Raw genomic sequence first — 15,661 nt, 5'->3', positions numbered from 1 at the left:
TCAAACAATACCTCACACATTCTTTTCTCACTGTTCCGGCACCATATAAGGCATAATCTGTCCTGAATTTGCACAATATACTAAATTGTTAGCCATTAAATCAAGTGTTTCATCATCGGTGACAAGGGTTAAGTGGCCATCTACCTAGATTCAACAAGAGTAAGTCCAGCTATGAAAGTCATATAGTAACGTTTGGCTTAACACATTATTATTTATGAGAATTAATAAATACCTCTATAACACATTTATGAGAATTAATAAATACCTCTATAACACATTATTATTTTAGCAAACTGTGAACTTTTTTTTTAATCATGAAGAAATATAAAACAACCATCAAGTAGAATAATGCTATTTCGTTAACCAATTTCTTAACCTAAAATAGTAAAGTCAAAAGAATAAAAAATTTAAAAAATAAAATTTTAAAATAATCAAATTAAATTTTTAAATTTTGATCAATTTAATTAATTTAATTTAATTTAATTAAAATTGTATTCACTAATAGAATACAAAGGGCTAGAAAGACAGAAGATGCAAATATGAAATATCCATAATAATTTAATAAAAATATCTAATAACGACTAAATCATCGTTAAAGGGCCAATTTGAAATTTATTAAAGATAATAGGTCAAACAAAAAAGTTTCTATGCGCCTATATAAGGCAAACTAAGCCTAGGGTTTTTCATTGTGTGCGTTGGCCGGCCGCCTCTTCTAAAGCCTTGATAGGAGACAACGCCGGAGAGAACAAAGAGCAGGTTTCAATCTTTAAATGCTTTTATAATCGATCTCGTGGCGTTGTGTTTCTTGATAAATTTTCTTTTGTTAAAGTTTTTAGTTTGTTAATTAGTAATTACCGAGAAGCAGAGTATATAGCTTACCATCTGGTGTGGTATCTGCAATTTTGCTTTGCTTTTAGGTTTATATTCGTCTATCTTGAAATTGTCAGATCTGTTTAGGATTTGATCGAACTTTTAAGTGTTTTGTTATTTGATTATAGAATGGCGTCTGCAACTTGTGGAACTAGGATGCTTTCTAGAATCAATAGGCTATCATTTTTTTTACTATTGTTTTTATCTGAAAGCAGAGATCATTAATATTGTAATCTCCAAAACGTGTATATAGTTAATTAGCGATTGGTTGTTTGTAATAGCGATTGATTGTTACTGCAGAAACATAAGATTCTTTTACCAAAACATTAATAGCTAATCTTTTTTTATTGCTGCCTGCTTCTATTTTTTTACATAGGCTAATGGTTTTGAGCCCATTAATGTCCTAAATCATATTCTAGCATTCCTCTACTTGTTAAGAGGATTATCTGGTATTGATATTCCGTTTTCCCCCTAAAAATAGATAGCTTTGATGTTGAATACTCAAGATTATGATCAATATATAGAGTAGAAGAGTGTTGTTTTAGTGGTGATTGTATCTGTTGCAATTAGTTTTTTTTAAAAAAATAGAAGTAAATTATGTTGTATCTTGATATCCTATTTTTGTTTGGTGAATGGAAGTTTGTGAAACAATGTGATATAAGTATTCTAGCACTATGCCATGCCCTTGATGATCCTCCTACGTTCTTCAAGTTTTTCAACTAAGACGCCAGCATTCTTAATATTAGGACCCACCCTCATTGTGTGTTCTATGCTCTGGTCCTGTGGTGCTTTGATGTGCTCTCTTATCAATTAAAAAAAAAGAATCAGGTACTTGGAACATTTTTTTTGTTTCATCACTTTTGCAGTAGGCCATAATTTTCCTTACTCAATTTTCTTCAAGTGGAGGGATCAGTTATAATTTCAAGTGGAGCCTATATAAATAAAATGAATATTTTCCTTATTGTAAGGATCGAAGATTAGAGATCCTTCTGTTTTGATTGATTATGATATATCTAGCAACCATATATTATCGTCACCCACCTCATTCTCTTTCCATCTTTCATGAATGATGCAACAGATAAATATTAAACTTGTTGGCACTTGCCCACTTCTAAATTATTCTCGCTGGTTGTTTGTTTCTATCTCAATTTTGGATTGGCGTCTAACCTGTTAAACCCACCCCTATCAATACAACAGCGAACTGCATCATGGATTCTCAAGCCAAGCTTGCAGTGGTGGTGAAGGTGATGGGCCGGACTGGATCTCGAGGTCAGGTTACACAAGTCAGGGTTAAGTTCTTGGATGACCAGAATCGGCTGATCATGAGGAACGTGAAGGGTCCAGTAAGGGAGGGCGATATCCTTACTCTTCTCGAGTCCGAGAGGGAGGCTAGGCGGCTGCGTTGATGTTCCTCTACACTAGTTTTTTAATTAGCTTATTTCAATTGCACTATGGATTGATTGGTCTTGTCTTTTCAATTTATGAAGGATGTCGGTGATGTTTTAAAGCAATGGCAATTGAATTGGTAGTGTTCTATGTTGGCTGTTTTGCTTGTCTGTGGACCTAAATAGTTTTGGCTTACGTTGATGCTTGTGTGCTTTAATCTATTTGATGTTTTTACTGCAAATAGCTTGTTATTTGTATTTATCATTGCACTTCTTGCTTTTTATGTGTCATCATAGTCATCAATATAAATTGGATTTGTCCGGTTGGTTTATCTCGGCAAATGATTTAGATGGTTTGAGTTGAAAATTTATTAATTTATGTTAAAATGGATTCAGATAGGTTGATTTGTTTAAGTCCGTGACTCTTGACTCATGTAGGTTGATATGCGATCCATGTGAGTTGGTTCAAATAGAAAATTATTTAAAATAAATTTTTTTAATGAATTACTATATTTAATTTATTTAAATTATTATAATTTAAATTTAAATATTTCAATTTTATCAATTTAAATTTAAAATTTTTAATTTTTTAAATTTTTTGATAGGTGCATATTGATCTGTTTAATTTGCAATTAATTTTGGATTGAGTTAAAAAATTTTAACTGGATTAATCTGTTTCACTTTATTATATGATGAATTTTTAATGAGTTAGTTTGTGAGTTGATCCGTTAAGAAATTGCTAATAGTTGCTTTCCATGACAATTTTGCACGTCTTGTTCTGGTCCTTGCCAATTAAAACATTTTATCCTTTTGACTTTACTATTTTAGGTTAAGAAATTGGTTAACGAAATAGCATTATTAATTCTACTTGATGGTTGTTTTATATTTTTTCATGATTCAAAAAAAGGTTAAAATAATAATAATGTGTTATAGAGGTATTTATTAATTCTCATAAAGCACCTTTAAATCTTGCTAAATATAATATAATAATAATCATATAAACATAAATGTAGTGCATTATATAATAAAATTATTATTTGTCAAATGACTTATGATTAATCAATCAAATAAATTCAAAATTAGAGGGGATTTTACAATATTTCCTATGATTTACTATTAATTATCATCTTAATCTAATGGCGTTAAACTTAGATTAGGGATGATAAAGTATAATTTATGAAAATCGAAGGATGCAATGAAAAAGTTAGCAAATTAAGTGGAATTAATTTTATCTATTTCCATAATTAATTCCATCTCGTTTATTGCTTGTGTTTTTCTTCGAAGAGAACGAAAGGCAGTGACAGAGGAAAGCGGAGCGATGTCTCGTCAGGCGTCGACGCTCGTCGGAACCCTCGCCTCCAAATTATATTCACTCCAATCGCTCAGGTGCCGCCTCCTCCGCCGTTCTCTGTTCCTCCCCTCGCCACTGCTCTGCTACCCCGCCTCCTCATGCCGTCTTCGTCGACAAGAACACCCGCGTCATATGAAATGCTTCCATTTAACCTGAACTGCTCCTAGTTCATATGAAATGGTGTTGTTTGTCAAACTAAGAGTACCTAATTCAACATCTCCTATATCAAACTTCCTTCAATCAAAACTACCTATAAGAGACTATTCATTTTTGTTTCAACAAAATTACCTTCATGTTTACTTTTGTTTCTTCTAAGAGATTCATTGCATGGCATATGGATATGAGAAGCGAGTCAAAGCTGCATTAAACAAGCAATCAAACAACTCGGTTGATTGGACCAAATTGTCCTGGCATTATCAAACCTGGAGAGTGTATATTCACAAGCTAAGCCAGGAGAATATATAGGTATTGTATCTCGATCTGGTACCTTGACCTATGAAGCCGTACGGCTTTATCTTGTTTTATTGCCCTCCACATCATTTCATCCCGTTGAATCAATACTTGTGCTTTTGATTTCAGGTCTTCCGACAGTCCACGTGTGTAGGTATTGGTGGTGAACCATTCAACGGGACAAACTTGGTTGATTGCATCACAAAATTCCTTGACTGAAGGTAAGCTTCTTAGGCATGATGTTTTCATATAAGCTAGCTGTGAGCCTGTGACATGCTATCTTGAAATGGTTACTCATGCTCGGCTTACTACCATTTTGGTGCAGGATCCTGAAATCTTTCTACTAATGAAGTATTTTAGCACATTAAAGGCTTTTAAAAAGTATTTGTATCTTATATTTTTCAGTAATGGAGGAGATTCATTCTTGAATGGCTAATATATACTTTCAAATATCAATGTCATTGTGATGCTAGAAGAATGTCATAGTTTCTAATAAAAAATAATGGCATTGCAAATTAGACTTTTAGGAGCATTGGAAACAATAGGAATGTAGTGCTAGCACTGTAACCTTTAAGACAAACATGAAAAACATTGTTGCATGAAGAATGAAAAGAAAAACAGTAAAGTCCTAAAATTATTGTCCTATTAAGTTATTGTTGATGAGCAACATCAAAATTATCTTTAATAAATTTATATTATATTGTATTTCATTTTTGCAAAAGATAATGTTCAGAGTATGGATACTAATAATGGTGTGTAAGGTTATCAACAGGGACTCTAAATGAAGTGTGTTTGTGCTTTACAATGTGAATCCTTGATTTGTATGTTTTCCTTCATTATGCTTGCTATTTGGGGATTTTAGGATGGGGAGTTTATCAGTCTTTGTTGCTAATGGTGCTTGTTTTTCCAAATCAATGTATTGTTCACACTCAGATTCATATGTGCAGTGAAGTCGTGCAATGAGGTTTGTGTAAACTTGTATTTCAGGCATCACTCTCATCGGAGAGATTGGTGGAACTTCATGTATATGAAAATCTACTAGAGTAATTTCACACTCTACAGTTTTAAATGTACATCTACTTGTTCCGGTCAAAAATCGATGACAGTCAACCCATTAGTCAAGGAAATGCCACCTCGACCTTGGTGGACCCCGGTGAGACGAGGGCCTGCAAGATCACAAAGAAACAAACGGATTACTGGGTGCCGGGAAGTCCCGGCAAGCCCCTCCGACGCTCAAGTCAGTATTCCGTGGAAGGAAAAATGAAAATGTAGAAGAAGAAGAAGAGTTTAGAAAATCAAACCAGCCCTCCAAGAGAGAGAAGAAGAAGAGCTTCCTCTTCGAAGAAGAGGTGAGAACCTGAAATGCATAGCCCGTCGAAAAGAAGAAGTGCCCTCCTCTGAAAGAAGAGGAAGAAGAAGAAAAAGTAGCAGCCCTCCCTCCTGGAAGAAGAGAGCCGAAGCTGAGAAAGAAAGAGAAGATCCCCCTCTTGGGAGAAGAGACCGTTGCCCCCTGAGCCGTCCTTCCCCCTCCCCGGAGAAGAGACCGTTGCCCCCTCTCGAAGAAGAAGAAGAAGTCCATTTCTTTTTGCTAGAGCTTTCCATTATGTAGACGTATGAGGAGACCAGATCTGACATATGTCCTTTCCTTCTGCTTCCTTTTGGCATTATGTGCAAGAAAAAGGAGTCCAAGGACCTTCTCTATGACAACTTCATAAATGCTCTTTATGGACCTTGGGAACATGAGCCCCTTGATCATGAATCCACAAGAGACAAAATATGGACATTGACCCACTTGACCAACACTGCCAAATCAGCCATATGCTTGACTCCCTTTGACTCCTGGCTCTTACCTTAGAGAAAGAGTCACATCATTTATGCACCGGTATCACTACTTTTGTTCATTGAATAGTATGCACAATTTTTCCTTATTTTGCTTTATGACATATGGAAATAACTTTATTATTTGATTGTTCTTCTTATTATGGACTTATACTATTGCCACACTAAAAGCGCCTTTGTACCAAAATGCTGTGTTCATTGAATAACTTATTTCATGTTAATTTTTTTATCTAATTTATTTTTTTACTTGTTGTCAAATGAGATGATTTTTTCTTCTTAATTTATCATACTTTTAGCTCATGAACCCCACTGATTCATGAAGGAAATTCCAATTTTTGTCATTTCATTTTGCAGAAGCTGCTGGCTACTACCTGCGGTTGCAATTTCTTGAACCACTTAACTCATGAGAATATTGAAGAACTCTTAAGAGCCAGATAGGTAACTTATTGACTGGAGACAAAAAATCCTATTATGGTTCCAGAATGCATTTTTTTGGCAGGGATACATGAAACTAGATCTTTCCTCCATTGTATGAAAACTAGTAAAAAAAAAGTCCTATTAAGTTTTTGGTTAGCCTTCAATAACCAGTGACATTGGACTGTTAGCCTCCATTGTATTTTTTTTTTTGTTTTAAAATTTTTTTATGCTTAATACTATAATCCAACCTCTAAATTCTAAAGGAAACAATTTTAAAATTGCTTAATCATAAGTAAAATAAATAAATAAAAATAAAATATATCATTGTTATTGTTCTGGATGCCTAGAACATTTTCGAGCATCCAAAATCTTTTGTCATGGACAAGTCGCATAGGATAAGACCTGCAGGGTATCATAATCATATATATAACCACTATGTAGATGGTTATGTGATTTTTCTAAATCGTGTAGTTGGTTTTATGATTGTCCAAATTGCATAACCTCGCATCTGTGCATTTCCTATTTTACCCTTTCTAAAAATTGTTTGTATTTTCGCGTAATCATCCGAAGCAGGGATGGTTTAAACGATAGTTTGAGATATCTGACCGAACCACTTATGCATTTTCTCATAAAAAAATTCTGACATCGCCTCACTCCCGCATCATCAGCGAAACCGAAAACCCTAGTTCTCAACGGCAAAATCAACTTAAATCCCTACTTTTTACTTCATCGACACTCATCTATTTTGTGCTCATCGACGCTTTAACTAGTCTCGCTCACTCTTTATTAATGAAATCGAGAACAGTAGCTCTCAATGCTTCATTGGTGACCGCGTGATCTCCTTCTGGTACACTGCTTCATCCCTTCAGTTGGTGTTTGTTCCATGAAAGAATCAGGTCTGAGTGAGGGTTGATTTCAAGGCTACAGAATCATAAATATTTGAAATGTTGAAGAATTCATCTTCTTCTCAGGTAGAAAAATTATTTTGATTATATATTTTCAAAAATTTTAAGCAAAATATGTATAGTTAACTTAGTTTCATAAAAGTTATGTGATGAATTGTGTTAAGCAGCATTATATAGGTAGGCCATCGAGCCTAGTTAAAAAAATGCATTATCTTAATACCATCATCAACTAGGAATAATATTTAGAAATAGTTCAATCTATACAATTAATTACTAGGAGCACTGATTGTTATATTTAGTTTATATTTATAAGTTTGTTAATTATATCCATATGAATTTGCTAAAAATTATAATTTATTAGGACTTTTATGTCATACTAAATACTTTTTACCATTGAACAATTTTCTAACAGTTGGTAGGTTGCACAAAAGAATAATTTCCATGTTCTTGGTAAGTTCATGATAAACTAAATTCATCGCAATGTGAGTGTTGCTTCACTGTGATAAACATTTTTGTCAATTGTAAATGTTCTACCTTCATCTGATAAGTATTTAAGCCGTGTTATCTCACATGTAATATAGGTCATAGCTTGATATTTTTATTAAATTAAAGATCTAAATACTATCATTTATACAATAACTAGTAATAGAGCATCTTGTGATTGAATATAAGCCCAATCCATGATCAACTTTAATATCATAAAAAATTATCACATTAGGCAAAAGTTATTGATGCAAAATTTAGCGCGGAGAAATTTCTTAAGGGTGACAATACCATAGTCTTTGCTAGTTATGATCATGTCATCTATATAAATGAGCCTGATTGCGAAAGAATATCAAGAGATCTTGGTGAAAAACGAATAGTTTACTTTAGATTAAAGAAAATCATCTTAGAGACTTATTGAGTCAATATACTAGAGAATGATATTCTATTGATGAAGATTATGTGACAATTGCATATAAGTCTCTCCGAACAAGTCCCTATGAAAGAAAGCATTTTAAATGTCCATTTGGTGAAGTTATCAATTTAAAATAGCAACCACAATGAGCAAACAATGAACATGAATTGTAGTAATGTTTTGCTTAGGAACAGAAGATAATTATTTTGTCTTGAGTCGATTAAAAATAAATTTAATCGACTGAAGTGATTTGGATCAATTTGGCAGTCAATTTCTAGAAATAAGTTGCTCTCTATTTAAATTGAATTGATTAACAAATTAAGTCGATTGAAAAAATATTTATTGGACTAATAAATTTGACTTTAAAGTCAATTAAGTCGAGTATAAGAAGTTGAGTCAATTGATATAGTTATAAATTGACTCTAGAAAATATTCATTAATAAATACATTTACAATCCTATTTAATTTAGTCGATTTAAAGGGAATTGAGATAATTGAATTGAAATTAAGTAGACTAGAAGAATAGTCGTAGGCAAATAAAGATTCAGTGATTAATACTTCAATCGATTAAAGGATGATTGAGTCAACTGAATTCAAAGAGAATAATTTGTGAAGTTTATTCAAACTCTATTGTGAAAGCTACAACGGGAGGAGCAAAAGAGAATCTCGAGGTCCCTAAATGGATTAATTGAAATCATCTTAAAAATTTGGCACCATATGACATGTTCCATAGGTTGAGCAGTTGATGCTTGTCCCACTAGTTCTATTTGATAGAAAAAAGTGATCAAAAAGTACTTAGATTCAACTATTAAAAAATATTCACTAAATTTTAAAAATAACTATAAATTTAATAAATATTTTAGTCAAATTAAGTTAAGAAATATCAAATTTAATTAAAATCCTAAATTTTATAATTGATGAACCGATTCAACGGGATGATTACTCATTAACCCGCCATAACTAGACCTTGTTTAGCAGGCTCGATCTGTAACTAGACCATCTCTAAACGGGCCGATTAAGGATCAGATCTAAATAAATTATCGATTAACTATCTATTTATTTAATTTTTAATTTAATTTTAGATTTAAAAAAAAGTATTTAATAATATTCTAGAGATATTAATGATGTAGTTCAGTATAAATTAATCATTTACTTAAAATTATTGAGTTAATTTTTTAATCTATTTATCTTAAAATATTTAATGCGAGATTAGGGTCTTATTTTTTTATCATAGACTATTTGACTTTTAATATTAATTATCCAATAATAAATTTATTAAATAATATAATTAAAATTATATATAATAAAAATTATATATGATAAAAATTATTAGTAAAATATAATAATATTAATATTAAATTAAAAAATCATTGGTATAAAAAAATAAAGATGATTTAATATTTAATATAATATTATTTTAGCTCTTGTTTTTTTTAAAGCTCAAATATTATTTGATGCATTATTGAAACAAAAGTTAAAAAATAATAAAATAAATATAATTTAAAAAAAAATGAAGTACAAGATTTTAACTTATGTGGTATATAATGATGATCTAAGATTTAATATAATATTATTTTAGCTCTTGTTTTTTCAAAAGCTCAAATATTATTGGATGTCAGACGGATCGAGGAATGAGTGGGTTAGGCTGATCTCAAGTTGGCTGAGTCCGTCAAGAGGTCCAAGTTCACTTCATGCAAGTATGTTACCATCTCGCTTTTTCCTATATTTCATCTAATTTTAAATTTTTATTGAATAATTTTTTTCATTATTTATGAAATTATTAAATTAATTTACCGATAATAATATCTAATTCATAGACGTTAGAAATTTAGAGGCCATGGTGGAAGGTTTGACCGCTGATGCGGTGTTAGAGGGCGTGCCATTGACAGTCAAATAGAGGTAGTCGATCCATAAGTGCAGCACGAGGTCGTGCTCAAGCTTCTCTCGCAGGATCTTAATCCACAGCTACTTGCCTCTGGCGTAGATGTAACTCGTAAGGATACGTTGACGTAGAGGACACGTCGATCCGATCATGGCAGTTGCAGCTAGGGGAGATAGTAGGTGCAAGTTGCTATGTACATAGAAGAAAATAAAACAAAAGTCTTAGAAATTTCCTAACTCATTTTAAATGGATCAAACCGATTTAATTTAATTAAATTTGGTTCAGTCATAACTTTACCAAATCAAATCCAAATCAATTCCGACTTAGACCAACATACTTTTTATCTTCGCACCTACCGATGAATTTATTTAACCATAATATGATTTTAAATCAACATCTTCGCTTCGTGCTCGATGATTCAATTCATTTATTTATTAAGTATAATATTTGATTAATAGTTAAGAATAAAATAGTTATGAAAATTTTTAAAAATTAATTTTAATGAACAATATTAGATTAGAATTCAATATCATATTATTTAATCATCTTTACTAGTTTAAATTCTAAATAAATCATGCTTTTCAACGTAGATGGAGTCACTTAAGGGCTGGGCTACAATCTAGGATAGTCCTTATGTGGCTCCGTCTCTGATTGGATGCATGACTGGAACTAAAGTTACAAAAATAATAAAAGAAATATAATTTAAAAAAAATAAAGTAGAAGATTTTAACTTATGTGGTATATATATTTTATCATGCTAAAATATAATAAAATTAATATTAAATTAAAAAATCATTGGTATAAAAAAATAATGATGCTCTAAGATTTAATATAATATTATTTTAGCTCTTGTGTTGTTTTAAAAGTTCAAATATTATTTGATGCATGATTGAAACTAAAGTTAAAAAATAATAAAAGAAATAAAATTTTCAAAAAAATGAAGTAGAAGATTTTCACTTATGTGGTATATATATTTTACCATGCTAAAATATAATTAAATTAATGTTAAATTAAAAAATCATTGACATAAAAAAATAAAGATGATTTAAGATATAACATAATATTTTTTTAACTCTTGTTTTTTTAAGCTTAAATATTATTTGATGCATGATTGAAACTAAAGTTAAAAAAATAATAAAAGAAATATAATTTTAAAAAAAAAGTAGAAGATTTTATGTGATTTTAATTCTTTTATATAGTAAATGGATAGATAGACAACTTAAATAAATGTATGTTTTTTTTATTTTACACATTTCTAAATTTTTAAATATTTTTAAAAAATAAAATATAAATAATAATTTTGAATTATCATAAATTATAAATCTAATCATAGTCGGTGATTTCAAATTGAAAATCGTAATCATGATTTTTTGTTTTTTTGTACATTTATATATTTTAAAATGTTTTTTAAAAATAGTGTATATATACATATAGGCTCGTTTTTTTTTTCGCCTGCTCTGCTACGTCTTTTTTTTTTTTTTTTCGCCTGCTCTTCGTAGCACTTTCTTTCGCCCGTTTTCTAGAATCAGAGAACCATTGGCGCTCATTCGGAAACCCCGCTCACCAACTCGCTATAGTTCCTCTGCTCTCCAATCCTCTGACTCCCTCACCGCGACGAACCTCCGACGACGTCGTCTCCATGGAAATCTCATCTCTCTTCCTCTCGGAAGGTGCTGATATCTTCCAGATCATCGAGAACGCCATCCTCGTCGCCGCCGTCGACCACCCCGACGAGTTGGAGAGGCAGCGGGATTCGATCGTAGAGTTGTGCTTCAAATCGCTCCTCCCGCCTTTTCCTCAAGGAGCCAAGGCCGATGAGGATCTTGGCCTTGAAAAAGTGGAGACCGAAGAGGCCATCAAAAAGGAAATAAAGAAGGAGGAGGAGGACCGATCCATCATCGTCGTCGAAGAGGTCACAAGGATTAAGGACATCCTTTACGATCATCACCATCAGGTTTTATTTGTTCCTGCACTATATATATATATATATATATATATATATATATATATATATTTAGGGGTTAATTTCGGATTCTTTATCTTAGAGTTTTGTAGCTTATCTGATGCATACATGGAATCATATTAGCTAGGGTTTATTAATTTCCGATCATCCTTTCCTATCATCACCATCAGGTTTTATTTGTTTCGATACTGCACTAGTATAGGGTTAATTTCGAATTCTTTATCTTAGGATTTTGTAGCTTAATTATCTGATGCACACATGGAATCATATTAGCTATGGCCTATTAATTATTTTATTAATTTGTTCCAGTTTAAGCACGCATTATAATTAACATATTAAACGAAGTCATGGAATTATATTAACAGACTGATGACGTCCTGTTCGATTCATTGAGGAATCTGCAGCAATTGAAGATCACTTATGACATCCTCAAGGTGCCTAGCTAGCTAGCTATTTAATATTTACTATACATATATCAGTTTATTTTCTATTCTATGTAATTATATATTCTGACTTCTGTTTAGTTTGTTTTGGTGATACTGATACGTGTGTGTGTGTGTATATATATATATAGGAGATGCAAATCGGATGGGCAGTTAAAGTCTTACACAAGCACACTTCAAAAAACATTCGCCACTTGGCTCGAGCTGTAACCTTGTGAGTTTAATTCTTTTACTTTGCCATTGATGCAATTAATGCCCATGCATATATTATTGCTAGCTTGAGATTTCAGGCGTTTAATATTTTCTGATGGACTAATTGTTTTTGACTTTGTGCAGAGGGTGGAGGAAAGTAGTGGATGAATGGGTCGAAACTACTGATGATGCCATTACTACTGCAGGTTTGCATTTAATTTGCTAGCTATATATATATGGCCCTCTCATCAGTCTCTCTAGCTAGCTTGTTTTTCGATTTACCTTATGATCTGACGTATGTACGTACGATTATGATCGACTTGCAGAATATGAAAATAAGCCAGACTCTGCAGAGATTCCTTTGACTAAGGTTCATGAGGAAAGATCTGTAGAAGAAAAAGTAGAGATTAGAAAGCAAGAAACAAAACCGCAGCTACCACTACTTTCTACACAAGAGCTTCATCGTAGTATTGATATTGGAAGAGAAGACCGAGTCAATGTTCCAAGGAAAGAATCCAAGCCAAGAGGAGTTGCTTATCCTGAGCCTGGCAGATTGCCGAAGCTTGCCTCTGGGCGACAACTTCCGCTTCAAATTAGGAAGCCGTCATCAATTCCACAACGTGTAAGTAGTTTAATTAATTTTTAGTTACTGAACAATATTTTAATATGCAGTAAAAATAATTAAGTTGCAACCCATGCATGCATATTGCTCGATCGATGATCGTTTCTTAATTATAATTAATTAAGGAGCTTAATTAATTAATTGTCTAGTTAAATCTCGATCGATTGATCTATTTATATATGTATATACTGTGATTCATTTCAGCAATGTGAACCCGATGATCGAGCTAGAAGCGTCGATTCAGACAAAGTATTGGAACAAGTGGCCGGAAAGCGCAAACTGAATGCACATGACGGATATCAGAGAGATGACATTAATGGTAAGTTAATTAGTTTGATATATATAACTCATTTTGATGAAAGTGATCTGTATATATGCATGCATATTAAGAGTACGTAGTGAGAATTACTGTTCATGCTTCCTTTTGATATAGTAAAAAAGCAGCGGACGATAAAAGTGACTGAGCAACGAAATATGCCGAAGAAGGGAGGTCGCCGCACTTTGAGGCCTATTCAGAAACTGAAGAAAGAGATTACTGAATGGGCAAAAACTCAATTTGTGAAGCCGCCACAGAATTACCATTAGTAGCATGGAGCTCGCAAGCTATTCGACATATCTACAACAAGAACTTTTAGTAAATCAACCAAAAAATTGCCTGTTGGATCATTGGTTGTTATTTGAATTTTTCATATATTTTGGATTTATTTTTTCTTTTTTGTGTTATGTATATAACATTAATTAGTACAGTGATCGTAAATACGTACGTTTGAAGTCATAAAACAAAATGATTATATAAAGCCCTGAAAATTAAAAAAATTCCAAGTTATATTTGCTATTTTAAAATAAAAAACAACTTAAATTTCCTATTTAGAAACGAAAATATATGTATTATATAAATATTCTAATGTTACACTTTCTATTTAAAATTAAATATAAATATATTGTGACGTCGTCAATAACATGTCGTGTTCAAATTAGACACATACTCGATCAATCTATATTATTTTATTTTCATCGAGGCTTGTGATAGAGCTTGTCTATGATGTCATACTTGACCCCTACGTACATGCATGTTCATCCCAACCCAATCGAGGCTTGCAATTGCTGCTGAAATTTTTATTTTTAAAGAATAATAACAATTTCAAACATAAAAACCAAACAACTATAACATTTTTACAAAAAATAGAGAAAATTTAAAATAATAAAAAAAATATATTAAAGATTGTGTTTTTAAAAAACTTATCTAAATGAGGGGATGATCTCGTAAACAACTTTAAGAAATATAAGAAATACTACAAAAAAAAAAAAAAAAAATAGGGCTTCAAAAATAGATTTTTAAGACGAAATTAAAATCTATTTAAGATTTAGATAAATTAGAGACAGATTTACTACAAAATTATTAATCCGTTTTACTTTAATAAAATATAATATTTGAAAAATAATTAAGACAGAATTTAAAATAAATTTGATACAAAATTATATATAAATTTTTATAAATAAAAAATAAATACGAATTATAAATAGAATTTGAGATTATATGATTTCTGTCAAAACATCCATTTAAAATTTAATAAAAATTTAAGACTGAATTAAAATTTATTTCAGATTTAGATAAATTAGATACTCATTTGCTACAAAATTACTAATCCGTTTCACTTTAATAAAATATAACATTTAGAAAAATATTGAGATGGAATTTAAAATAAATTTGATACAAAATTATATATATAAATTTTTATGAACAAAAATAAATATGAATTATAAATAAAATTTGAGACCGTATGATTTTTGTGAAAATATCTATTTAAAATTTAATAAAAATTTAAGATTGAATTAAAATCTATTTCAGATTTGGATAAATTAAAGACAGATTTGTTACAAAATTACTAATCTGATTCACTTTAATAAAATATAATATTTGAAAAAAAAATTTGAGATGAAATTTAAAATAAATTTGATATGAAATTATATATAAATTTTTATAAATAAAAAAAATACAAATTATAAATAAAATTTGAGACCTTATGATTTTGTAACATCCATTTAAAATTTAATAAAAATTTAAAATGGAATTAAAATTTGTTTCAGATTTAGATAAATCAGAGACGAAGTTGCTACAAAATTTTTAATCCGTTTTATTTTAATAAAATATAATATTTGAAAAAAATTGAGACGGAATTTAAAATAAATTTGATACAAAATTATATATAAATTTTTATAAATAAAAATAAATGTGAATTATAAATAAAATTTGAGACCGTATAATTTCTGTCAAAATATCTGTTTAAAATTTAATAAAAATTTAAAATAAAATTAAAATCTATTTCAAATTTAGATAAATCAAAGATGAATATACTATGAAAATATTAATCCATTTCACTTTAGTAAAATATAGTGTACGATAAGAAATTTGAGATAGAAGTTAAAATGAATTTGAAATGAAA

The 15,661-nt window shown here is 30.6% G+C and overlaps 2 protein-coding genes across 2 annotated transcripts; both read left to right on the top strand.

Annotated features, from left to right (window-relative positions):
* The first annotated feature begins 685 nt into the window (after positions 1-685).
* LOC141833476 (small ribosomal subunit protein eS28) lies at positions 686-2,497 on the top strand. The gene is made up of 2 exons (XM_074720933.1): positions 686-756; positions 2,068-2,497. Exon 2 carries the CDS (start codon positions 2,079-2,081, stop codon positions 2,274-2,276), a length of 198 nt encoding a protein of 65 aa, XP_074577034.1. The 5' UTR covers positions 686-756; positions 2,068-2,078; the 3' UTR covers positions 2,277-2,497.
* Positions 2,498-11,636: 9,139 nt separating this feature from the next.
* Positions 11,637-13,802, top strand: LOC141833874 (putative mediator of RNA polymerase II transcription subunit 26c). Its single transcript, XM_074721384.1, has 7 exons — positions 11,637-11,951; positions 12,326-12,394; positions 12,535-12,617; positions 12,740-12,801; positions 12,922-13,217; positions 13,422-13,536; positions 13,651-13,802. Exons 1-7 carry the CDS (start codon positions 11,637-11,639, stop codon positions 13,800-13,802), a joined length of 1,092 nt encoding a protein of 363 aa, XP_074577485.1.
* Positions 13,803-15,661: the final 1,859 nt, after the last annotated feature.

This window comes from Curcuma longa, chromosome 8 (genome assembly GCF_044706935.1).
Source record: "Curcuma longa cultivar G26 ecotype Majalengka, Jawa Barat chromosome 8, ITB_CL_G26_1.1, whole genome shotgun sequence".
Classification (NCBI taxonomy): Eukaryota; Viridiplantae; Streptophyta; class Magnoliopsida; order Zingiberales; family Zingiberaceae; genus Curcuma; species Curcuma longa.
This window is presented reverse-complemented; position numbering and strand designations above follow the sequence as displayed.